This window comes from Notamacropus eugenii, chromosome X, assembly GCF_028372415.1.
Source record: "Notamacropus eugenii isolate mMacEug1 chromosome X, mMacEug1.pri_v2, whole genome shotgun sequence".
NCBI classification, from domain to species: domain Eukaryota; kingdom Metazoa; phylum Chordata; class Mammalia; order Diprotodontia; family Macropodidae; genus Notamacropus; species Notamacropus eugenii.
Window position 1 is genome coordinate 93,718,308 of NC_092879.1, and position 27,193 is coordinate 93,745,500.

General features: G+C 44.5%; 1 protein-coding gene across 12 annotated transcripts in view; it reads left to right on the forward strand.

The window, feature by feature from the left end:
• KLHL13 (kelch like family member 13) overlaps window positions 1-27,193 on the forward strand; it is a 160,831-nt gene that overhangs the window by 109,752 nt on the left and 23,886 nt on the right. For all 12 annotated transcript variants that reach the window (XM_072626368.1, XM_072626359.1, XM_072626363.1 and 9 more), the window contains 4 exons: window positions 5,647-5,779; window positions 6,214-6,410; window positions 17,265-18,060; window positions 25,835-25,948. In XM_072626368.1, coding sequence (XP_072482469.1) covers window positions 5,647-5,779; window positions 6,214-6,410; window positions 17,265-18,060; window positions 25,835-25,948 — 1,240 coding nt within the window. The remainder of the gene's footprint in view (window positions 1-5,646; window positions 5,780-6,213; window positions 6,411-17,264; window positions 18,061-25,834; window positions 25,949-27,193) is intronic.

Genomic DNA, 27,193 nt, shown 5'->3' on the forward strand with positions numbered 1-27,193 from the left:
AAGAATTCAATTCTGTTTCAGGACCATAACAATATAGAACTTAGTCCCCTAACCAGAAATAAAGGAAGGCAGAGTTGTACCGGACTTGGAGAAGAGTTGTGCGATGTGTCTCTAAGCAGCCCAATGCTGATGGTCAGTTCACTAGCCAGGAGTCTACAGAGCCTTTCCTCTGTCCATCCTGAAGCTGAGCTAGATAGGGAAGAGGAGACCAGGGAGCAGGCCAGGCCTGAATGCCTTACTCCTCCTTTGAGGAATGGTGGATTTGGTCACAGTAAAGAGGAGAATGGTGAATGTGCCAAACTGGTTTGATGAAGGAACTGGGGGTTATATAGAAAGGAAACTAAGGTTCTAGACCCTGTTCTGTCACTATCTAGCTATGTGATCTTGGCAAGTCACTGAAAGTATCTGGGCCTCAGCTTCTCCATAGATTGGATGAGTTCTAAGATTGCAAGGTGAAATGGAAGGAGTACTGAACTTGGAGAAAGGAGAGACTTGGCTTCAGTTTTCACCTCTATGGCTCTGGTCAAATCCATTTACCTTTTGGAGCCTTACTTTGTTCATCTGCAAAATGGGGATAAGAACATCTGTTTTTGTGAGACTCCATTGAGGTACATAAAGAACTTGGCAAATCATGCTATAGAAGTGCCAGCTGCTTCTTTCTGCCAGTTGCCTTTAATGGAAGCCAAAAGAAGTTTCCATTTGGTGCAGGGACAGGCAATGTTCTTCCAGAGTTTGGAGCTGAGAGCCCAGACAGAAATGGAAAAAAAAAAGATTTCTCTGACCCCTATTGGTTAGGCTTTGTATAGGTCAGGCTTTGTCCATAGGTCTCATGAGCAACAGCAGTCAGTAGCAAGTGAGAGAGAAACTTGAGTTGGGGTAGATGGTAGAAGGGAGATACAGAGGAAGAGAAAGAAGTGGGGTTTGGATGGGAAATGGCTGGGCACGAGGGCCATCTGGAAGGGTGAGAGGTGGTTGCTGCCTTACAAGCTTTGAGCTGGGAAGATAAAACAGATGAGACAGGAAGCATGACGGTTTCTGTCTCTGTCTTTTCCCCATCCATGTGGTTCAATGTTAAACTGCACAATACCCAGTCTAAGTGCTGTTAATGTAGGGGATAGGCAGGGCTGAAGGTGGGGGTGAGCTGACCTGAACAAGCAGGATCCTCATCATGGAGGGAAAGGCACTGTGGGAGGAGGGTGGTTGGAGCCAAGGCCTAGAAGGAAGAGATGAACCTGGTGAGGAGGGCTGCTTTCCTGGAACACAGTAGATTTGGAGAAGAATGCTCCAGGCTCTTAGAGCCGCTAGTTTGATTGCCTGTAGTCACTTCCTTACTTGGCTCCTAAGTTCTACCTTCTCCTGCTTCTAGACCATTCTTCTCCCAGCTACTTGCTCATACTCGGAGCCAGCCATGGCCATCATGTACTCAGACAGGCCTCCCTGTCACCTACATAAAGTTCATATTCTTTATCCTTCCTCAATCTGACCCTGCCATTTTCCCAGCCTTAGTTCAGGCTCCACTAGATCCTGAACCAACCTGAAATGGTCATGATCCCCTATCTACTTGGATGCCTTTACCCATACTATTTCCTATGCCCAAAGTGCCCTTCCTGCTCTAGACTCTTAGAACGAGATAGGACCTCAGAGACCACACCTGAACAGGAATGCCTGTGGTGGTACAGCCTCAACTTGAAAACTTTTCTAGTGAGAGAGAAGGAATGTGCCACCTCACTAGGCACCCATTCAATTTGATAGCATTGAAACTGGGATTCTGAGCAGACCTTGACCCAAGGGATCTGTGGCAACCAAAGAGGTGAAAACTCCCCCATAGAAGCAGAGATTTTGGTCCCAGCTGCTCAGTACAACTCCTGGGCTCCATGTTCTTCTCTCCCAGCTGCTTGATAAGTGTTTGCTGACATGACTAGTTGGCACTGAAAGCCATTGACATTGCTCAGTACCAATGAGAAGATCTTGGTGTGTGGGGCAAGGAGAATGCCATGGCAGAGACAGGGGAATGGCAAATGAGATGGTGATGGAGCTTCAGAGCTAAGAAACAGATAGGTGCTAGTTTACAAGGGCAGAGAGGTAGCTTGGTAAACTGAGTTCAGGGCTAGCTGTGGAGGAAGCAGACCACAAATCTCTTGGCAAAAAAGGCCACATAGTGACATGAGAGGAATGGGGCAGGGTGGAGGCCTCAAGTCCTGAATGGGGCGAAGAGAAGACATCTATGGATGTGAGGATGGGGTTCTGGAATCTTCTCAAAGGAAAGACAAGGTGACTTTAAGAGAAGTGGCCTTTTTAAATGGCGGAAGGGACCAGTAAGTTGAGTCCAGGCCCCTTTGGTTATCCTTAGTTCTCTAGGCCTTGGCCCTTGGGCTTGGAGTCATTCTGGCTAAGCTTCTACCTGCTGGTCCAAGTTCCTCCTTCCTGAGCTACTCTCTTTAGCCTAAGAATCCAGGGTTCCCTTTAACCCAGGGGTTCTTCACCATTTTTGTGACCTGGAACCCTCTGGTAGACTGGACATGCCCATGGATCTCTGCTCATAATCATGTTTTTAGATGCATTAAATAAAATGCAATGGATTACAAAAGAAACCAAAGGTTAGTGAGAGTAAAGATGTCATTTGTTTTCCCTGTCCAATTCAAGATCCTCTGAAATTTACCCATGGACCCTTGGAGGTTGGAGTTGGGTCTGTGCAACCCAGATTAAGGGCCCCTGCTCCCACACTTTTGCATCCAGGAACAGAGGCCTTCTGGGTTAGGCATGTCTCCATGAAGGCTGCCTATCTCTTCCTGGCCTCCCCATTCCACCCCACACTTTGGATCTATAGCATTCCCTTGCTTTCCTAGCTCTTATTTCTGGGCTCAGTTCTCCAATTCCCTGTTTTCTTTCACCACTTCTTGTCTCTCCTTAGATGTTTTTCATAGCCAGGCCATGATTCCCTTCTTCCCTAGCCTCCTCTCCATCTTTTCTTTCCTTTCCTGCCTTCATAGTACACACCTGCATTTGAAGGCCCCATGCCTTGGCCTTGGCCTGATGACTGTGCTTTTGTCCCTCCACATATGGGTGGCTCCAGCCTGTCTATAATGTATCCCCTGGATTCCCCATTCACTTTTTTCAGAGATAAGCTCTACTCCTACTCCTTCCCTTGGCCTTGATCTCATGTGCAGTTGGCAGGTCGTTTAATGGAAAAGAAGAGGAAATAAAAAAAAAAATCTCAGGGTTTGAAAATGAGTATCTTTGTAGGAATTAGAATAAACGTTTTTGTTGACTGGTGTTTGAAAAAGGCAAAGGTGACAATTTTTCTGAAATTCCAAATTTAAAAAAAGGATGGTGGAAAAAGCTTTTTTCTACCTCTCCCTCCATCAACTCTTTCTCCCCGGTGATGGGCTGATGTGAGTGTTGGGGCCAGTACTTCTGTCAGACTTCCCTTTCCCACTTGAGTTTCCTTAGAGTAATATATCAGTATATACAGAACTCAATTCCTGACTTGTTAGGAAAAATGATCTCTGTGATACATGATCTAAACCCAGAAATATTTGGCACATTAAAGAAACGAATATTAAGTACTGAGGAAAATTTACAATCCCTCAAATTGCTAAGTGAAATCTGGCAGAATGGTAGCAAACAGGCTTTATGATTTGGTTTGCTACAAAATCTGGGCTAATGGCCATAAGCGAGTGACGGAAGGAAGTCCTGGTCCGTGTCTCCTGACTGCTAAGCCACAGGTACTGGAGTAGTAAAGGAGTAGGGCAGGTAGGGACAGAGCCACCGTTGGAGGAAGTCCTATTCTTCCTTACCTGGATACGCTGGGGTTGGGACAAAGGGCTTTCTCTGCCCTTCGTTGCTCAAAAATGAACAGGATTATGTTTCTCTTGGAGTTGTTAGAGCAGCTAAAAATTGCACAGGAATGGAAATCAATGAGATGTGGCCACTTTCTTGTAGGACTTAATTCTCCCCTTCCCCTTCCATCCTACAGTTGGGAGCATGGAGGTGCATGGATTTTGAATGAACATCTCGGCCCTTTATTGCCACTCACAGTCCTGGTAAACTTCATTGATGTTAGAGATCCTCACCTTCATTTGCAGAGACTGACTTAATTCAAGAGCAGCTCCCTTCTGCTTGGGCATTTGTTAGCATCGATCCCATTTGCCAGTAGGTACCATCTGCAATCGTGATCTCTTCCTGCCTGAAGTTTGCTAATCGAAGGGTTCTGATTTTAGACATTCGATTGTCATGATCTTTGCTTGCTAAGTGACTTTCACTTGCCCAGATCTCAGTGAAACAGAGTTGAACAAAATGATCTCGAAAGTCCTTGCATTCTGGGCTATGACTGTGTTCTAACAAGAATTCTGGGAACAAAGTTACTTAAAATGAGGTATAACTTCTCTTAGGTCTCTTTCTTTCTTTCCCTGCCATGGGCTATAAATATAGATACTTCAGAATGCTGAAAAAATTTGTCATTGATTTCATCAGCGTAGCTATTACTATACCCATTGGGAAGGATCATGCCCCCTCCAGGGCATCATGTACCCAGAGCTAGTGAAGAATTCTTAGTGGCCATATAGTCAGAAGTCCAGAAAGGAGAAGGGAGCTGCTGAAGCAGCTAGTGAGTGGCAGAGCCAGGATTCAGACCCAGGCCCTGGGCCTCCAAGTTAGCACCATGCCGTTTTGTAGCAGGCAGCTCTCCATCGCCTGATAGGCAGCCTTTGGACAACGAACCCAGATGGGCATGTGGCCTTTTCCCCTTGGACCCACCAGAACTGGTGCTTTACTGGCTCACTGCCATATCACGATGAAGCAACTGGATAGGACTCTGCGGAGTCCTATAACTGTAGAGTTGTGTGTGTGTTTATGTGTGTGTGTGTAAAAAAGATATATTTGTGTGTACGTATATGTATGTGTAGAGACTTACACACTCATAGCCATATATACATATATACTCACATACATATATATATATGTATATGAGAGAGAGAGAGAGAGAGAGAGAGAGAGAGAGAGAGAGAGCGCAAATGAGCCGTTGTAGTATGGTGTAGTGGATAGAGAGCCAGCCTCTGTCACATGTCATGCCTGTGTGACCATGAGCTGATCTATTCACTTCTCAGTGCCCTAGGCAGCTCTCTAAGAGTAAGTTTTACTGAGTAGTTGGTCTGTATTCGTGGGAGGAGAATTGCATACTAAGAATTCCCTTGATTAATGAAATTATGAGTTAAGCCTTCTTCCCCCACTCCCTCCAAAAAAAAATGCATGCACGTATACACAAATACATGTCCATATATGCACAGACTCTCTTATTGAGTATTAGCCCTGGAAGAGACTTTAATCTAACCCCCTCATTTTACGGAGCCCAAAAGGGAAGCTTGACACAATGTTCTTTCTCCCCCCAAAACAATATACTGTTGATAGCTTGGGGACCTCATCAGTATCCCGTAATTATTCTGGATTCTGAAATTGCTTTGGTTGTCTGGGTCTCTTTTGTAGTCCCACTAGTAAGCAGCCTTTTGGAATCTGAAGAACCTTCTCTGCTGTGAGCCTTCTCACGTACCCGCCCATGCAGCTGTAGGAAGAAGGAGAGGCCGCCAAGGGTCACCTGCACTCTACTTCTTTCTCAAGGAATGAATGGCTGACGTTGTGATCTTCTCGTAGGGTTTTGACCAGCTTCGTGTTGAAGGATTGCTTTGTGATGTGAGCCTTGTCCCCGGAGATGGAGATGAAGCATTTGCTGTTCACAGGGCCATGATGGCATCTGCAAGTGATTACTTCAAGGCCATGTTCACAGGTAGAGCACTCTTTTAATTTGCCATCTTCATTTGAAGTCAGCATTTCTCGAATGTGAAAGATTGTTCTTTAGGACGCTGATACTCTGATTCTTTGGGGAGGGAGTAAACCAGCAGATAAGGTTAAGAGGGGCCCTGGCTTCACGTGGCATCTGGATTTCAGCTGGTTTTCCCATTTGGGCCCATACTGGCCTCCACACATTTCCTTTTCAGACAAAACCCCCTGGGGCTAAGTGGGGGAGATCCTTTTGAAAATCTTTGCTCTTCCTTCCTTGGGTACCTTGAGCATCCTTTGGCTAATTACTCAAGATACTTAGACATCAGTGTTTCTATCCTATAAGATTTTTCATTGACTTTATTACAGAGTATTGGTCGAAGTGAGCTCTGCCTTATTTAAAATACCCACTTCCCTTTATCCCAATGTCCTTTTCTCTAGGTGGTATGAAAGAACAAGATTTAATGTGCATTAAGCTCCATGGGGTAAATAAAGTTGGGCTGAAGAAAATCATTGATTTCATTTACACTGCGAAACTCTCTCTTAACATGGACAACCTTCAAGATACGCTCGAAGCTGCAAGCTTCCTCCAGATTCTCCCTGTCCTGGACTTCTGCAAGGTGTTTCTGATTTCGGGGGTAAGACCTTTTTGATGTGTTGTGACGACTGTTGCTTCCATTACAGCCTATTCACCACTGGACTTCTGAAGAGCCCATCATCCCATGACTTGACAGGCAGGCAGGCAGGCAGGTTCACACCTTCTCTGTTTCAAGGGTCCTCAGGCTAGCAAATTCTTTAGAGAGATACAGAATGAAAGTGAAACAGGCTCAGAAAAACGGAGTAATTACCTCAGAAGGTCCCTGGATTCAGAGGTCATAAAGAGCCTTGGAGAAGAGATGTGCAACCCTGAATGAATGAATGAGTAAGTGAATGAATGAATTGGGCTCTTCTTCACTGGGCACTAAGCCTGCTCTCCTGGGGCTCATTTAGCTCCTGGACATGCCTGCGCTTTCACAAAAGGCTGACATGTAAATGAAATACTGGACAGGAGCCATTAGATCTCTGAAGGCTCGACTTAAAACAGTTTTCCTGAAGTCTGGGTGACTTTTCTTCCTGCACCCCAGACTTGGGAGCAGCTGCCACCCTCATACATGGTGGCAAGGGGACACAACATCCATTCAGGGGCCAGTGCTTAGGCAGATGCTGAGTGGGTGGGTGGGGGCTGTAGGGTACAGCCAGGAGCAGCATGCCCAGACCCCAATCAGGGAGCAGCCTTAGCAGATTTACTGACTCTCTCTGCTCCCCTGCTGCTGTTGCTACTGCTGCCACGCCTGCTGCCGCCTGGTGCCACAGCATTCTAGTCTGTTCCCTTCCATCTTAATTTGGAAAGATTAAAACACTGAATTGTACAAAGTTTTCTCCAGAAGTATTTCCAGAACATGTCATTATCCATGACTCCAGGGAAGATGAGCCATCTTGTTTCTCTCCACTATTTCTAATTGATCACATGGAAGAATTTCTTTTTCTCTAGGTGTTTATAGCTCATTCTTGAATCTAATCTTGGACAAACATGGCTTGGTGATGCTTTTCCAAAGAGATTCCCTTTTATAATGTCAAATCTTAAAATGGCATTAAGTTTCAGTTACTTCACAACAGCTTGTCCTTAATTATTTTATCATAATTTTCACTTACTCAAATCAATCAAGAGCTAATTTGTCTGAAGTTTATTGCAAGATAGATTTTACAAATGGAAGACATCAGTGTATCTTTTCACTTCTCCATGCATGTCTTTAAACTTTGAAAATGTTGCAATACGGGAATTTGATGTTTGTTTTTCTTGCTGAAGGATGTCTCCACTGTATCATACGTTGGGCTCAAGTAGAGGAAAAACTTGGCTTATTTCCCACACAACTTTGTATTGCCCTTACAGCATTGGCTGCTTTTTTTCGTAAAAATACCTTTTATTTCATAAATTGTGACACATTCCTGTCATAATGTAATTGTGGCTACTAAATGACCATTTTTTCTTTCTTAAATAGTGACAATAGGGTTGTTTCTTCCATGGAACTGAACACACTCTCGTGGTGTGCTCCTGATTTTCTGTTTTTATTGTTAAATGAGAACCTTGAGTCCAAGGTGAACCAAATCTTGTTGCGTGCGCCATTTTATTTTCTTAAATACACTTATTATTTCAACTGGACCAACACTTAACATTGACTTTACAGAATTATAGTGAGGTATCATACTTTGGAGGCAATGTGCAATGCTGAATATGCTGTTTGCTGTTTGCCAATTTATGTCATTGTTAATTAATTTCCTAATTTCAGTAGTTAATTTTTTATAAAACTGCATGAGGGTGAATCACATGTTGATTGTGTCAAGGCCCATTTCATAAGCAAAGGCCAGAATGGAAAAAACAAACAAACCACGAAATCTCAGAGTTGAACGATACCTCCATGGCCATCTAGTGCCACTTGTACCAAGCATCTCCTCTATATCCTCTCCTGAGTATGCTCAGCCAGCCTTCCCTTGAAGATTTGCAGTAAGGGGGAAGCTCCCAACCTCCTGAGAAAGTTGTAGAATACCCATTTCATCTTCCACTTTGTGATGGAAAGGTTCTCCTGACATCCAGACTATATCGACTTCTTTACATCCCCCTAGCCCCAGTACTCTGCTCCTGGTCTTTTCTTCTGTGGTCCCCCCTCTCTGGGGAGATCACCCTGGTGGTGATGCTTAAAAGCAGCCTGCTTTACCCCTTTCCTTTCTCTAGGTTAAATGTTTCCAGAATACTTTATTGGAAGCTGGAATTACAGCTATTCATTAAAATGATATTTTAGCATGTTACCATTTGTTTCTCCAAATAGAGGTAACTCTATTTAAATGAATTTGGATGCCGAGCCAGTCTTTTTTTTCCTGTTGATAGATAAAACACTTTGGTAATGGTTGATTGATTTCTCTAGACTACCGTGTTGGCCTGTCACTTAGCTGAAATGTGAATTAGAGGCACGTTGTTTCACCTCTTTGGAAATGCCTTTGTTTTCTGAACCATTCAAACCCTGACTTCAGGATTAGGTCTTTGTCACCAGCCTCTAGTTTTCCATTGTTGCATGGTCATCCGTGCCACCTTTCAGGGTTCCGGAGGGGGTTAGTCTTTCATTGTTCTGCATCCTTCCTTGGGAACATTCTCCTGCTTTTTAGGTTCTCTTTACACAGGCACTTTTGCATAAACTGTCATGTACTCAGCAAACCTCTGAGGAGAAGGAGCCGTGGAATTTAGACCTAGGAGAGAGCGTAGAGGCTATCTTGTTCTTTCCCTCATTGTGTATGGGAGGGGACTCTTCTTTTTCTACAGAAAGCCAACCCCCCAGGCCTCCCTCCTTCCTTTTCGCACATGTAGTAGTATTATGAGCCCTGCAATGGATATCTTCCCCAGGAGAGCAAAATCCTTGGACTTCTTTCTTTGTTGCCCTTCTTTTCCTTTGTCTTTCTTCTTAGCATTTTCTTTCTTCTTTCAAGGAAAGGGCAGTCTCATTTCTCCGTCTCCTCTCAGTTAACAAATGCGTCTTCAAACTGGTCCCTTGGCTTGCTTTCCTTGCTGATCACTGCAGGCTCCAAGTTGATGATGATACATTTCCAAAGATTAATAATAATACTACTTTTTTTTTCAAATCAAAGATCCAGTGGAAGTGCCAATCTTAAGTCATCACATTTAGGATTAAGACTCTTCTTAAGCTGCTAATTTCTAGGAACCTGAAAGTACGAATGAACCCAGTCTTCACTTTAGCCTAGTATTTCCCTCATGTTCCTCTTCAAAGTACCTACCTCTTGGCCTGTTGGCATGTGGTGGTGAGCTATAGTGCAAAGCTTTGGCTAGGAGAGCAGCTTTAGTTTATGTCTAATGCAACATGATAGAAAAGCCTAGGGAGATGACAGACAGCATCCCCTCAGTAGCAGTGCAGCGTGGGTGCCACGTAGGGTTTTACTTGCTCATTCTTCCTGCTCTGAGCTTTTGGAGAGGAACTACAGCAAAGCCAGTGTTGAGTATCAAAGCACCCACAAAGCACCGTGCTTTTGGCACATAGTTAGTACCTAACAAATGCTCTTTTTCATTTTTTCAAAACATTTTTATTTGCATTTGGCTTATATTTTTATACTTTCAAAGGAATACAGTCTGGTAGCTTACATCATCCCTTCAGACAGAGTAATGGAAATAATCCTGAAATCCCTCATTTGGCCAGAAATGAAAAGGTTCTTCAGTCAGCCTTGTGCCTGGAACCTCAATCTGCTCCCTAATGTCATCCCCAGTGGTGACCCAATCTTTGAAGGTCTCCCTCCTTAGGGAGCCTGTCCAATTTTCAGATAACTCTGACTGTTAGGGAGTTTTTCCTTGCCATGAGCCCAAAGGTGGCCCTGTGCCTGCGGGTGCACATTCTGCCGTTTGAGGTTGGCCAGAGTGAGTCTAATCCTTTTCCATATGACAGTCCTTTAATTAGAAGTCCCTTGGAGACCAGAAACAGTTTTCCTTTTTATTTTTTTTATACCCCCAGTCAGAGATAGCACAAGGGCCTGCACAGCTTAGGCTCTCAAAGATCTCTGGCATTGAATTAAGATAATTAAAAACTGAGCTCCTGTCCTTTTCCTGCCCCCCTTCCCAGTTATGTGGAATGATTTCAAGTATCCTCACCAGCCTGGTCGCCTTCCTTTGGATGTGTTGCAGCTTGTCGATGCCCTTCCTAAAATGGGGTACCTGAACTGGCCACAGTATTCTAGCCGGACTCCAACCAGAGCTGGAGATAGAAGAACCTCAAGGAAATGAGAATCTTCATTCAATTGTTTGGAAGTCATCTCATTATTTCTCTTAGAAGGTCACTAAGTCTGGTCCTGTTTCTTTACCTCCAATCCCTTGTTTGGCCTCCATTGGCAAATCTCCATTTTCAAGTATATCTTGGCCAGTGTTGGATTAGAGTCTCATGTCTAGAAAGAGTTAGTGCTCTCCATCTCTACGTTATTGAAACTTGCCTTTTTTCGTAGGTGCATAAAATTTATTTTTTCTTTGTTGAAATAATTTTGAATGCTAGATTCAGTTTTTACTTCACCTTCATGTATGACTTTTATCTCTATTCAGAGAGCCATCCCTTATAATGACAACAGAAGCAGTCCAGCAAACTGACCAGATCATTGACTGAGTCTACCATAAATGCCGTTGAATGATACTTTTTCGAACATTTGAATGTTCTTCCATGTGGTTCAGTTTCTAGAACAGGTCAGCCACTACCCTGGCTCATTCTCAGCTTGATCCCCCTATCCATCCTCCTCCCCACCCCACCTCCTTCTCCCTGGTCAGCCTGCCACTTTCCTCTTATCTCGGCTTTACTTCCGTGTCCCTGCATCAGCCCAACTCCTGTAGCTGAAACGCTCTATATTTAAGAGAACTAGACTGAGGAACTTTCCTTTCTATTTCATGTTACCTGGGTGATAGTTTCAAGTGAATAACTACCAATAATTAACTGCTGAATATTAATGATATGGGCCTTTTATTTTTAGTTGTCCCTTCTTCACATCTTTGGGTTTCTTTCTTCCTAGAAGTGGCAGGAACGAATGCTCATTGTCCTCCCACAGCATTCTTGCAGTTGTATGTGAGCTCTTGAAAGGCTCAGTGCTTTCCACCAGGAAGGGAGCAAGGCTTTTGGGAGACTGTCCATTACAGTGGCTCTCTTTGTGACCTGGCTACCTTGTCATGGTCCTTTCCAGGCCCCTGTATCTGGGAACAGGAGTATCCTGACGTGTAGAAGTACTTTTCGAAACACTTTTAATTAATATGTAGTTTCTTTTCTTCTCTTTTTTATACCTTTTTTTAATTAAAGGAAGTTGAAAATGGAGGGGAAGGAGTTAAGATGCTAGGTTCTCATTTTTTATTCCCATTTCTACATTACATAGTGTCAGTCTCATCTGGGATTCTGATTTGTTTTTTTCCCATCCTAATGTACCATGTGTATGTGTGTATGTATATGTGTGCATGTGTGCATTTGTTGAGTGGCGATCCTATGCTCTGAGTAGGCAAAATGGAAGGGAACCCCCCCCTGGCAATAGGATGCTATGCCCCCTGCTAAGGTTCTGCCATGCCTCCCTCTGCCATTTAACAAGGCTGGTACGTAGCCATGCTTTGGGGGGCTTCCTACAACTAAAATCATAATAAATCAGAAAGTAATGGATCATGAATGTAGCAAACTAATCTGCCATCCAGTGTACTGTGGGGCTAGGTTAGTGCCAGAAGACTATACCTTGGAAATTCCCTTCCTCTTCTTGGCTGTCTCCTGGCCATGGGATGCCTCTTTCTACATGAGCAGTATTGCCAAGAAGGAAGGCAGACACCTGACTGAGTAAAGGAAAATGCCCAGAATTAAACTCTGTTTTTGCATCAACAGTCTTCAAAAATTATTTATGGTAGCTTTCTTTTTTTCAGAAATAGTGCTTTTGTGCTCCATGGAGGGCCTCCGTTGGTATAATATCCATTGCCATCAGCCTCCTTTTCACTTTCTAACAAAAGGAAAATCCTGACTGTCCACCATGCTATCTTAGCCACCTGCTAATCTCCTATAATATTTGCATCCAAGAGTTGTATGACATTATGAAGACACGTGACATTGGAGTAAAGAGGGCCCTGACTCAATTACTCGTGGCTTAGTTTTTAATAGGCATATTTATATGCTGGCCTTGTTCACTGACTATATCCCCAGCATGACAGTTGCTGATGCATTTCATTTCTTCAAGTAGAGATTTAGTATGCAGATGATGAGGAGAGGGCAGCAGGAAAGGAGGGCCTAGTGAGTCAGGGCTGTCCGCAGAAACTTGAAAGCTGAGTTCTTTGTTGGGCTGTATTTCTGCTTTGGAAAGATCAATCCCTGAGGGCATTGAGAAGAGGCCTGCTTGGTTGGCAGACTCGAAGTATCTGCAAAGCTTCCATTTCTCCTGTCACCAGCGACGGGGAACACACACACACACACACACACACACACACACACACACACACACACAGAGACACATGTGCGCACACATGTGCAAGGGCTCACTGTCTCTTTATCACAGACACACAAACACTCTCATACACACTCTCTCACACACATTCTCATACACACATACACTATTTCTCTCTCATATACACACTCCCTCTCTCACACACGCACACGCACACACACGCACACACACGCACACACACACATGTGCACACACATGTGCAAGGGCTCACTGTCTTTTTATCACAGACACACAAACACTCTCATACATACTCTCTCACACACATTCTCATACACACATACACTATTTCTCTCTCATATACACACTCCCTCTCTCTCTCACACATGCACACGCACACACACGCACACACACATGTGCGCTCACATGTGCAAGGGCTCACTGTCTCTTTATCACAGACACACAAACACTCTCATACACACTCTCTCACACACATTCTCATACACACATACACTATTTCTCTCTCATATACACACTCCCTCTCTCTCTCACACACGCACACGCACACACACACACATGTGCGCACACATGTGCAAGGGCTCACTGTCTCTTTATCACAGACACACAAACACTCTCATGCACACTCTCTCACACACATTCTCATACACACATACACTATTTCTCTCTCATATATACACTCCCTCTCTCTCTCTCTCTCTCTCTCTCTCATACACACGCACGCACGCACACACACACAGAGACACATGTGTGCACACATGTGCAAGGGCTCACTGTCTCTTTATCACAGATACACAAACACTCTCATACACGCTCTCTCACACACATTCTCATACACACATACACTATTTCTCTCTCATATACACACTCCCTCTCTCTCTCACACACGCACACACACACATGTGCGCACACATGTGCAAGGGCTCACTGTCTCTTTATCACAGACACAAACACTCTCATACACACTCTCACACACATTCTCATACACACATACACTATTTCTCTCTCACACACACACGCACGCACGCACACACACACACAGACACATGTGTGCACACATGTGCAAGGGCTCACTGTCTCTTTATCACAGACACACAAACACTCTCATACACACTCTCTCACACACATTCTCATACACACATACACTATTTATCTCTCATATATACAATCTCTCTCTCTCTCCCTCTCTCTCTCTCTCTCTCTCTCTCTCTCTCTCTCACACACACACACACACACACACACACACACACACACACACACACACACACACACACTCTCCTGCACTCTCCTTCTCTCCTCAGACAGAGCTAGATCAAATCTAGTTACACTGAAGTCAAGAGACTTGGAAGATTCTGTTGTATTAGAAATTTGGGGCCAATGCTGGTTTGGGTTTCTTTGAGGTGGGCTATGACTTGGACTTTGGTGCACCCGATTTTCTCTACTGGTCATTCGGAACTAAGTCATCTGTATAGGGCTTTGGAATATATTTTGGGGGTATTTATTTGGTACTTCTATTTATGTGTTCTGAGAATTCTGAATGAAGTAACAAAGCTCCCTGGAAAGGGTCTTGCACAGGAGGAGCTGGGAAGCAGCTGAATTTGCTCCCTCTGCCCCCTGCCCAACTCCTTACTGTCTTCTCCATTCAGAGCTCAGAAAGAGCCAGCCTCCCCTGAGCTTCCCTCTCTCCCATCAGCTAAGGTAAAGAAGAGTGAGAACTTGACTTTCCCAGAACTAAACTGAAATGCAGAAAATCAGCAAAGCAAGAGGAAGTAGAGAAGCCTCAGAGGGAAGGCCTGGATTCAGGTAGTCGTGTGACTGTGGGCAAGTCCATGGGCCTTTGAGTGTCTGAGGGAAGTTGCAGAGGAACTGATGATCTGCACTGGTGGAGAAAGTTTCCATACTGCAAGTTCCTCCCCTCAGTGAAATCCCAGGCTAGCCTACATTGTGTGTTCTCTTTGAATCTCAGAATGTCCAACTTGGAAGGTGTTTGACCAAACACCTCTTGGCACCATCCCCTTGTGTTGGTCTTCCAGTCACTGCCAGTGACAGAAAACTGACCCTGTTCCTCAGTGACCCATTGCAGTTGGCTAGAAGGTAGAATAAAGCCAGCTGTAGTAAGGTTGCCCATGTGCTAATGGAAGCAGACAGTGGCATGGATAATTACAAACAGCTTGGACCCTGTTTTGCTTTACTAGTGTAGATGAAGATGAAGGTGTTGGGTAGATGGGATGTGAACAGCCAGGTACAAACAAGATACAGACAGGATAAAGCTGAGGTAGTAACCGATATGTACTTAGCCATTTCTAGAAGAAATTTGGGGGAGGGGTGCAAAAGAGACATTGGGTAACCAAGGTGAAGGAAGGAAGGAAGGAGAGAGACAGAGGGAAGAGCATGCATGCATGCATGTCCAAATTGGCATGCCTTCATCCTCACTTCCAGATCCTTTCATTTTACCCTCAAGGTTGAGATACTACCTGTTTGGCCATTTATTAAAAAGTTGCATGCCGTCATGTATATGTGACATGTGGCCAAAAGCAAGCACCAGTTATAAACAATCCATTTCCGTGTTTCAGTTTAAAAAAGTGACCATACACTCTACTTAGCAAAACCATAATCAGCTAAATATACAAAATGAGAAGTAAAAATCTTAACTTCCAACCTTTTGAATTGAATAAGGTTGAACCAGTCGCCAGGAGTTAAAAGGACGGTATTCTCACTGTTCTTTGCCTTATCAGACCACACAGAGAGTCTCGTGTTCACCTCTAGACACCACCTTTTTTTGGAAGAACATCAGTAATATGGAGAGACTATAGAGATATGGGCAACTAGGATAGTTAAGCATGGGGCATATGAGCATCTAGAACTGGGAATGTTTAACCCAGAGAAGAAAAAAAGGGGCAAAGCATATACATGCCGTGTCCATGTATTTAAAGGACTGTCATGTGCAGGAAGGCTCAGATTTGATCTGCTCGGCCCCGGTGGGCTGAGCCAGGAGCCATGGGTGGCAGTGACAGAGAGGCCAGTTCAGGCTGATCAGGAACAACTTGCCAACAGGGAGTCTTCCAGAGCAGAAAGGGCTGCTGGAGGGAGGAGGTGGTGGGCTGCATTCTCTCTACAAGCCTTCAAACAAAAGCGAGATGATTATTTGTTGGGTGAGGGCTTTTGTTCTTAAGTTTTCTTGATGCCATTTGATTTTCATACCATCTTCAACTCCTGACACCCCCTTCAAATAATTCAGAATCATTGAATCCTCCAGTGTAACAAAGAAAAACAGGCAAAACCCAACTGGGTCTAACATCATTTGCTGCATTCCATACCCGTTGCCCCCACCTGCCTTCCCCAGAGGGAGAGTCACACAGGTTTCTTCCACTGCTATCCACGCCCAGGCCAGAGGGGGCAGTTTGGCTGAGTGCTGGATGCCTTTCAGAGCTGTTTTCCTGAAGGTTGAAGGTCATCGTTGGCACTGAGTACCAATGTCTCTGCTCCTTTTCCCCTTTAATTGCTCATGTCTCTGACTTTCTCTGCATTTCAGCTCTAGTGTCAGAGAGGAATTTCTTGTTCAGGCCCAGGAGGTTCCTCCCAACTCTCAGGTGCAGGATGCCCTGGGAAGTGCATCGATAAACTACATGCAGACTTGGGTTGATTTTGGTGGGGGTTTTCCCCCTAAAAATGGATTTTTTAAAGAAGTGATATAGTCAGTACATAACTTCCCATAAGCTTTCCATACTTGCCATTTTTATGGCAACGAAAGATTTCTTGCCTTTAATATGCTCATTGCTGGGCATGTAGATCATTGCCCAGGTAGTTTGCTTCTCCAAATGGAGCAGCTCTGAATTCTTTGGTGGGGGCACTTTTGAGCTAATGTCTGAGCAATGATTTTTTTGGATCCACAGGTAGCATCACCTTTGTTCTTTCTATTGGCATTTACCTAATGGTGCTCCCAAAGGAAACATGTCCTGATAGGGAAACTGAGAGAAAGACATGGAGGTAAAATGGGAGGGAGGCGGGTGCTGGGTCCTGCCAGTGGTGTTAGATGGTGACTGGTTTGGCTTTTTCAGACTGGTGAATCTGGCTTTTAATTGAGAGGAAATGTCTAACTCTTCTGAATGTTTTCAGAATTTGGATTTAACCAGAATTAAAAAAAAAAAAAACCCAAACATTTTAGGCTATAGATGTTTGAGTAAGGAAAATAATAGCTCTAGTTGTCTTGAGTCCTACTGAGTTTCCACATTTCTCTGACTTAATTGATGACTTGGTTGCTCTCTTTTTTCGTCCTTTCCCTGAGCTAGACAAAAAAAGTGGTTTGAGTTCTCTATTCATCGTTCTATTCAGATATGAACATTTACTTGTATTCTTATGTAGTTTCTGACTTAACTGTGCTATCCCAATGTATACCAAGACACACCCTCCACATACACATGCACACACACACACATACATACATGCACACATGCACACCCCCACACAAAGCATCATGATTCCTTTTTGTTTTCCCTGAACAGGTCTCTTTAGACAACTGTGTCGAAGTGGGGCGCATCGCCAACACCTACAACCTCACAGAAGTGGACAAATATGTGAATAACTTCATCCTGAAGAACTTCCCTGCTATCCTGCACAGCAGCGAATTTGCAAAACTCCCCTTTGAACGGCTGGCCTTCGCGCTTTCCAGTAACAGCCTTAAGCATTGCAGCGAGCTTGATCTCTTCAAGGCTGCCTGTCGTTGGCTCCGCTCAGATGATCTGCGGATGGAGTTCTCTTCCAAAATAATGAAGAATATTCGCTTTCCCCTGATGACACCGCAAGATCTCATTAATCACGTGCAAACTGTGGACTTTATGAGAACGGACAATACTTGTGTGAACTTGCTTCTAGAAGCCAGCAACTACCAAATGATGCCCTACATGCAGCCCGTGATGCAGTCGGAGAGGACCGCCATCCGCTCTGACAGTACTCACCTGGTGACCTTGGGAGGCGTCCTGAGACAGCAGCTAGTGGTGAGCAAGGAGCTGAGAATGTATGATGAGAAATCCCACGAGTGGAAATCTTTAGCCCCCATGGATGCCCCACGATACCAGCATGGCATCTCAGTCATTGGAAACTTCCTCTACGTCGTCGGCGGCCAGAGTAATTACGACACAAAAGGCAAGACAGCAGTTGACACTGTGTTTAGATTTGATCCTCGTTATAACAAATGGATGCAAGTAGCATCGCTGAATGAAAAGCGCACCTTCTTCCACCTGAGTGCCCTCAAGGGCCATCTGTATGCTGTGGGTGGCCGCAATGCAGCCGGGGAACTGGGTAAGTAGGTGTGGGGGAGGAGGTGACTCTCCCTGGCATTGACGTCCAGTTCTAACATAACCAATTCTCTGAAATGAGAAGCCAAAGCATGAGATTAGAGTTGCATTATGGGAAATTCTTCTCTTTGAGAAGCTGCCAGAGATGGTCTCTGTACCTTATGAGTTGGACCCTCGCTCCATTTCATATATAGCTTGAAAATCAGTCACTAGATTCCAGATGAACTTATTTGTCTTACATAAAGCAGTTAGAACTTGATTGGCAGAATCATTCCATGGCTATGATTTCGGTTGTAATAGCAACTTGGTGGGAAATTGGGCCAGTTATCACAGTTTCCATTTTTATACACCCCTCCTCTTCCATACTTTCCAAATGTTTTGTTGAACAGGTAAAATGAGTCATTTGAGTAGATTAACGATGGCTATTTTTCCTCTTAGATCGTCTTTGTTCCTTTTTAGAAACATTACAATGAGATAAAGAGAAGCCCCTGAATAGATGAAATAGAAGATGTTTGCCATGTTCTGTAATTTGCTGTGTTCGATTCACAGCCTTTGGACTGGCTCAGTCCGTCTGCACGGTGCTTAGAGAACATTGGCTCTTGAAAAAGCCAAACTTAGGCTGCCTGCTCTAAGCCGTTCTTGCACACTCTACTTGATTATGTGGCTAGCTTCTTTTTTCATTCTGAAACCCTGATTGCTTGCGATTACAGTTTAATGTATTGGTGTAATTAAGTATACAAGGTGTAATTTTCTTATTCTAAATCAAATTGGAGTTGGAAGGCTTCACAAAAAGGGAATCAGGAAGACTGCATCTCCTCTTTGGTAAACCCAAAAGCCTGACCCCGTAAAATGCTTAATTATTGATATTATAGTCTTTTTTAAAAAAAGCAAGGAAAGGAGTCAGTCACAGGTATAAAAGTATATTGCCAACACCATCTGGACGAGTTTTAGTAGTTAATGACTATAGATGTAAAACTGTTAGTTCTGTCTTAAGCATTTGATTAGTGAATTACGTTACAGTAAGGTACTGATGTCGACTTGATGGGCCTGGTCTCCATCCGGTGAGAAGCAGTCCTCATATTGTGGTCCAAGCCCTAGGTTCCTGCTTCACAAATGCCTTTGTTTGAAAGGGGCCCTGGGCAGGGAGCACATGATCCAGCATATCTTATTGCCAGTGCCATGCTAGAAAAAGCCATACCTGTGTAGATGGAGGCTCAGGAGTGCCATCTTATTCTCTTGAATTGTCTTGATTAGTTTAGGTGAGCAAGAGGATTTTTGCCATAAGTGCTGGCTCCCCTTCCGTAGCCTTTTCCCTTGGTGTCCTCTCCAAAGCCCTTTGAGATCAGCATCAGTTCATTTGGTGAAAACCCCCTTGTAAGAGCACCGGGGGCCCTTTCTCAAAAGCAGTCTGTACAGTCGCTCCTACTTTAGAGCAAATTCAAGGACTTGACTAAGTAAGTAATTCCTTGGGCGGAATCCTTTTCACTACTCATTTAGTGTTTCCCTATCTCTAAAAACAAGATGGAGGCTGGATGCCTCGGCCAGTTCAATTCACCAAACCATTAGTAAGCCCTTACTCTGGAAGAAGAGCAGTGATGCTTCTACAGAGAAGGCAACCTTCCTCTCGGGGCGCCACATAAATGCATGTCCCAGCTTGGAGTCTGCGAACATTACTTTGGTCTTTGTAAGGGCACAGCATTTGGATTTTCTCCTGAAGAATTGAAAAAGAGCGTCATTAAACCTTTCTACCATATCCACACTCCCATGTATGGTCTGGGGCTATGTACTTGTTATTTTGAATCAAAATGATAGGTGATACACAAATAGCATTTTTATAACCTGCAAAGCACTTTCCATATATTAACCCATTTAGCCCCATGCCGGTCCTGTGAAGTCAACATGATGGGTATTATTATCTCCACTTTATAGCTTGAGAGCTGGGGCTTAGGGATGTCAAGTGCTGCCTGTGAGCACCCAACTCCTTGGTGTTAGGGGTAAAATCTGAACTCAGGTCTTCCCTCCAACTCTCTGTATAGAAACCATACTACCTTTCTTAGCTGTATAAAAGCAAGATTCTGAATTTCAAGGTTTCACTCGTCTTCATTCCCAACTCATTCCCAACCTATTTATTTTTAAAATCATTTGTATAAGACAGGCAATGTATTCTCTCTATGCACGCACACACACACACGCATGTACACACACACGTGTGTACACACACACACGCACATGCACACATACACACACACACACAGTCACCTGCAGGATTTCTGAATTTGGAACGGTCTCCTAGACCACCTCATCCAGCTGATAATTGCCCCAGAATTCTCTTTTGCAATAAATTCTACTGGTGGGCATTCACCCAGCTGTCACATGAAGGGCTTCGATGAGGGGGAGGAGCATACTCCCACCTTTGCTGCAGTCCTCTCTGCCATGACGGTTAGGAAGCTTTTCCTTATGTCAGGCCTGAGTTTGCCTTGTTACAGATTTGGTCTTTGTGTGCTTGAGAGCATTTGAAGCCCAGGCCTTTGGAACAGTTTGGTTTCTTTGTGAGTTTCTCCCTGCCTGGGTTATGGTCATGTCCCTTGTCATCTGTCCCTAACCCACTGGTCTCCTTCTCCCGAGGGTGTTTGGTGATATCCAGCAGGTCAGGAGCTCCAATCTGCTGCAAAGGTCAGAGGCTGGGTCTTGAGCCTCATGACACGGCCAGTGCCAAGCACAGAGCCCTGTTCTCTGGGAACACTTCCAGAAATAATGATGATGACGACCCCCACTAGCTAGAACTCTTTCTCGCAGCTCCATTTGAATTCCCTCTTTGGTGTTTTTATGCACCTTTCTCCAAGTGGAAGCATTTCATTTGACACTCCATGCCTTGTGCCTTGAGCTTGGCCAGTAGAATGAGACCCTAAATGCCAGTTAGGACCAACTGGAAGGTTAGGCAGAGGAGTGACAGCTCTCAGATTTGGGGGGACCCGTTATTGGGAAGCAGCAACTGTGAGTAAATCCATCAGCAGGGCTTGTATTCGGAAGGTTCAGAATGCTTGCCTGTCCTTCATTAGGCAGGAACGTGCCAGCTAAGGCCTTGTGATCCCATTCTCCTGGCACTGTGTATAGTGGCTCTTGAGAAAGAGCTGTGGAATTGAATTGATTCATCTTCCCTTGGGTGAAATTGTTGATCCTTTTCTTTTCTCCAGAATAACTTTGAGATCCAGAATGAATTATATATCAAGCTAATTTAATTATGTAGTAAAAATCAGCCCCTATTTCCTCAAGAAGACAGAGGCAGATGGGTTTTGTTTGTTCTGTGTGACTCATGTCGGCACCTCATCTTTCTTTTCTAATTCCATCTTTTCACGTGGATGTGTTTAGAGCTAAGTACGGAAAATAGCATCCGTTATCCACAAGACGCCACAAGACACAAGCAGGCAGACTTCTTTTCAAAGACTCAACTCACTGTTTTGATATGTAGCCAAGCATGCTCATGATCTTGCAGCCACATGTACATGAACTGATATGTTGACTTGGGTGATCTCCAGCATTCTCATTCTTCCTCTGGCCTGGGTCACATGTATAATACCTGAACTATTTGAAGTCTTGCTGATGACTCTCCCTGGAGCCCCACTTGTCCAGAGCACAAATTTGGCCCCTTGGGAAGTGGAAGACTCAGATGCCCCCTCCAATCCCTACCCCACAAGCAACATCAGAGACCAATCTGTTCCATGAGATAAAACTGCCTCTGTGGTTCTCTTGTCCCCCTTTTTATTAACCCTCTGACCCCAACATAGAGCAGTAGAAACTGTGTAACACGTGGTGCTGAAGACAGAGGTGCTTCTAAGGAGTGTGTTTCTACCCCTCATACAGACTCTACATGGGACTCCCAGTTGGCTTTCATACAGGGCTGGGCACAGAGTGGAACTTAATAAATGTTGGTTGAATTGAATTGGAAAATCCAATAAGAGCCTCTCTCCTCCTAGAAATAAAGAAAAGCCTTGTGTTGGTGATTCATCCTAGTTTTCCTAGGCCTGTCCTGACTTCTGGACACCCAAATGGTCCCAAAGAAAATGCTTGGCTTTCTGTGGCTTCCCAGGCAGAGAAATGCTGAGCCTTACCTGTGTAGACTTAGGAAAGGACAAGGATTGATGGAACTTGCTAGTACTCTGCCTGAGCTCATATAAATGTGTGTGTCATTTCCTCTCTTCACCAGGTCCCTGCAAAGGATTAGGAAAGAACAGAGCCATGTCACAGCAGAAAGCCCCCCAAAAGTTAGGGACCCTCTCAGCGGCTGGCACCTCCGTGAATGATGAGCTTCCGCTTTCTGGCATCTTGAGCAGTCCTGTAGCATAAGATAGCCATCTTCTGTTGCGTTTTCTAAATTGTGGGCCCGAGGTGACAGCTTAGATCTCTGGTACTTCAGCCAGACGTTAACAAAGCAGTAGTTTATAGAATGCCACTGAATTTTCAAAAAGTTGTAGACTGAAATCCCTGACCATGTGTGAAGTACCCCAATCTTCCTTCTGGCTTTGGGCTCTCTTGACTAAATAATGCCTTAGAACTGGGTCCAAACCCCCCCTCCCTTCCTGCCAGCCTTTCTTGCCCCCCACTCCAAGGCCTTGGCTCTAAGCCTGACTTGGAGTCCCAGGGTCAGGCAGTCCTTGATGGCCCAAGGAGGGCATTCATTTGGAGGGGCTGGGTAAACAAGACATCCTGGAGATGTCCCCTGTGCTACCCAGCCTACCAACATGTCATTGTTGTATCACCCATGTGGACTGCTCTCTCTGGCTATTAAAGGTGGATGTATAGGTGCCCCATGGCCATGCTAGCAATCAAAAGACTAATGTGGAGTAGCCACATTGTGCCTCCAGCACTAGGCTCCTCTGCTCCTTTCCTCTCTAGTCTTGCTCCTGGCACTAGGCACCCTACATCAAGCTGACTGGTAAGTAGTGTCCCAGGCAATAGCACAAGGCTCCCTTTAATCAGGTGCATGGCTATGTGGGGTTTAATAGGTCAAGGGAGTCGTGTGTAGAGAAAAACCAAAAGAAGTGAATGAGAATGACTGAGAGACTGAAAGAAAAGTCACAGGCTAGTTGACAGAAGAGAAGGATGGGAGTGATTCCTCCCTTATATTTTTCATATATAGCTGAAAATAAGATCAGTTAGCTACCTTGCAGATCCATGGAACATCCAAGAGCAGGGGTTAGGTGAGAGAGTGTAGCCTGATGTGCAGAACCCATGACCAAAACAATACCACCACTTATCCCAGCGGTGGTGCCATCTTGATCCTCCATCCCCAAGTCATTGGCATTCTTGGCATTACTGATGGATAACTGGCTTGGTAGATAACTTCCCCAGCTCTCTGAGTCTCAGGAAGCATCTTACCCGTGTTTAGAGAGAGGGCCATTCAGATCGATTGCATTTGAACCCAGGTTTTCCAGCCTCTGGATTCCATTCTCTCTCCACTAGGTATTAATATGACGTGTATAATAATGTTGCCAATGGTGGTGAGCAACTGACTATTCAGCCTCCATCCCCACTACAAACCAAACAAGAAGAAAACCATGTAACGTATCAGGCTGGGACATAAGGAGGGGCCTTGACATACCAGCATAGGTCACAAAATTGTGTGGAATTTCTCCTCTTAGAAATCACAGAGTTCAAGATAGCAGCAGGTTTTTGGAACAGGATAGGTGAAAGCTAATGTGGAGATGATCTCTGGGCTCCTGTTGGGGGTTGGTCTTTCTGATCAAACTGCCTTTTTTACTTGTATAAACCAATCCGGTTAATTTCTTTGCTGATACCATATAGCCGTCAATATACTGGGCCCTCCTTCTGTAAGCATGGTGAGAGGAGAGGATGCAGTGGACAGATCACTGGTCTTGGAGTCAGGGAGACCTGGGCAAGTCGCTGTACCTCTCCAGGCCTCAATTTCCCCTTCTGTAACATTAAATGGCTGGATTGAGTGGCCTCTAAAGGTCCTTCCAGCTCTAAGTCTATGCTCCCATAACTCAGTGGAGTTTGTGTTTATTAGACAGCCCAGAGTCAAGCTGTATAAAGACAGTCAGGAGATAGACTGAAGAAACAGCTGTTGATGACTTTAACATTCACTATTTGGTCTTCAGGGAGATGGCAGTTGTATTTGGCTTTGGCCTTGGCCGTGGAAATACCTTCTATTCTTGGGCAGTTGGGCACAGAAGTGCTGCCATTTAGCGAAGCAGCAAGGGTTGGAGGGCTGGGTGGGGTAAGGTGGGGTAAGGTGGGGTGGGCTGGGCTGGGCTGGGGCTGTGGGCAGTGTCAGATGAAGTGTTGGCGGTTTATAAGTAAGTAAACAGTGCGTCCTCAGCTTATGCTATATTAAGTGTCCATCCCTGGGGCCTTAATATTAGCCCCCCTTTAAAATGAAATCTTTTGACCTAAGGTTGGATTGATTGATTGACTCTCCTAATTAAACTCTTCAATGTGGTACGGGAAGGCCAAATTCTTCTTTCTAGAAAATTCTTAGTGAGGTTCAAGTGTGTAGTGCTATGATGTATATATGACGAAGATCTGTGAAATGTGGACAAGAATTTCAAAGCTCTTAACAAAGAGTCAGGAAGCCAGTGGGAGTAGTTGAGTCAAGGCAAAAGGAAACCTCAACAACTAGGCTAGTGAATGTGACAGAGATCACTAGGTAGTTATCAGAGCCCCAAATGTAGTAATACACCTTTGCTCAGTGTTCCCTGGAGCATAATATTTCTGACATGCATGATCTGAAAAAGGAGGGAGAAATCAGCATGTGAAGCTTTGGGGCAGGTGGCAAGAAGGTGCTATAGGCCTCTGTCATCCAGAGATGTATGGTGGTCTTTTACCTGAGATTTGGGCTCAAATCTCTGCCCCATCTCTCCTTTAGAGCTGCTCATCTGCCTTGCCTGACTTGGAGGTTTTGGAATGACTTGCTGGTCAGTTCTCTCAAACATTTTGCATTCAAGGGAAATCCATTATCGCAAGAGAAAATGCCTTCTAATCATGCCCTTTACTTTGACCTTTCAAGTTTTGCCTCTAATCATCTTCAAGTCACGGGCATACAATTGGTTTCAAGGGTAGGGTCAGATGCCCATGGGCAAGTACTCGAGTCCATATGTTTCTGGCATCCATTGTGTAACCTGCATTTGGACTGATCCAATAGGCTTTTGAAGGTGACCCTGGCTACCTTGAAAGCCTGTTTTGTATTGCTTAGCCTGCAGTAGTAGCTTCACTGGGGAGAGGTTGTCCAAGTAGGGGAACAGAGTTGAAGTCCTTTTTAATCCTGGTGATTTTTATGGGGTAAGCCCACACCACCCCCTACATTTTTATACCAAGTACATAGGAAGAATGACAGTTTATAATGGAAAGGACAAGACATGACAGAAGCATATAAGATTATTAAATGAACAAATCTGGCCTTACACGCATGTATTAGCTGTTGAAATAGAGCACTGGGTTGGGAGAATGCTGACAACTGTCTTTGGGCTGACTAGTGATATGACTGGAGAAAAGTCACTTAATCTCCCTGGGCTTCTGTGAGAAATGAGGAGATTGACCTAGGGGACTAGGTGATCTCCAAGGACTCTCCCAACTCAGTGAGTTTATCTAAATTATTCATGTAATTTCTGGCATTATCAGAAGATCTTCTTCAAGGGAGCTCTCATGCATAACGGATGTGTTTCTGTTTTGTATGTGTGTGTGACCGTTATTCTTGGAAGAAATGACTTGATTATGCAAAGTTGAAGTTTTAAAAAGATCTCCTTCTATTCTTCTCACACCAGCCACAGTGGAGTGTTATAACCCAAGGATGAACGAATGGGGTTACGTGTCCAAGATGAATGAGCCCCACTATGGCCATGCTGGTACCGTGTACGGAGGGATGATGTATATTTCAGGTAAAGTAAATAATACTCGTCTCTGAGCGAGATTAACACAATGTCGAGGCCCCGAAGAAAATGATGCCACCACCTCTCCATTCACCATGCTCATAGGTAGGAGTGGTTGTGCCCACAGGCTGCAACAGCGGATAAGTCAATGGTAATGTATCTGTGCTTTGGGAAGGTGTTTTATCTTTACTTTCGAATACAATTGTTTATGATTTGCTAACCCTGGAAGCAAATTATTTCATGCTATAAATATCTGACTTAAAGGAAACCTCAAAGTTTTCCAGTTCCCCATTTCCCAGTTAACTAGTGCCCACCAAAAATGACCAGCATCCCCTGATACATCCCATACATTAGGAAAGGAACACCTTCCGTCATTGGACCCAAGAGGGGATTTCTTTGGTCTCTTGGCTAGGCCCCTATTAAAATGGCAGCAATCTAAACTCTTACTTGTGCCAGTGAGATTAGAGTCTGTGAGGGAGGGGACCAGTTAAGGATTTGGAAATAAAATTTATTGGAAACATTTTGCCCGTTGATAACCAAGGGCTGACAGTAGAGATTTTCCCTCTCTAACAGTGTAAATGAAATTGGACTGTTTTGACTCCATTTCAAATACTTTCTACCAGGGGAAGAGTGTTCACATTGCATGAAGAGCTCATTTAGTCATTGAGACTGCTAAGTGGAGCAGCGATGCTTTTAACATAAGTGAGGCACTGTCAGGCTTGCTCATTCCCAAAGGGAAGGGAAAAAAGGAAAAGGGAGAGAGACCTAACCTGATAGAAAAAGGAGAGATGTACAGGGGATGGTAAGTGGTCAGGTGTCTTCCACAATGGCCCTGGTGGGCTCCAGGGCTATGGAAGGGGCACTGTGGTGTGGTGGAGGCAGAAGCCCTGAACTGGGATCTTGCCTCTGCTACCTGCTATATGGGAGACCCTTCCCTTCCACGGTTGTATAACAAGGGACTTGCCTTAAATCTGAGGTGTCAGACATTAAAGTATATTGACTTACAAAACCACAAATTCCCATTAGATATGTTGTATTGCATTTTCCTATACTTTGTTAACTATTTCCCAATTATATTGGAATCTAGTTCATCTTGAGGGCAAGTTTGCTACCTCTAGCTTAAATGATTCCTGAGTTTTCTTGAAGCTCCAAATCCTCTGTTCTATTGGTTGCCTTGGGGATTATTGATTTCGGCTTCAAGGCCAAAGAGAGATGGGCCTTTCTTGACTCTGTTGCAGCCTGGCTGGCCCTTTG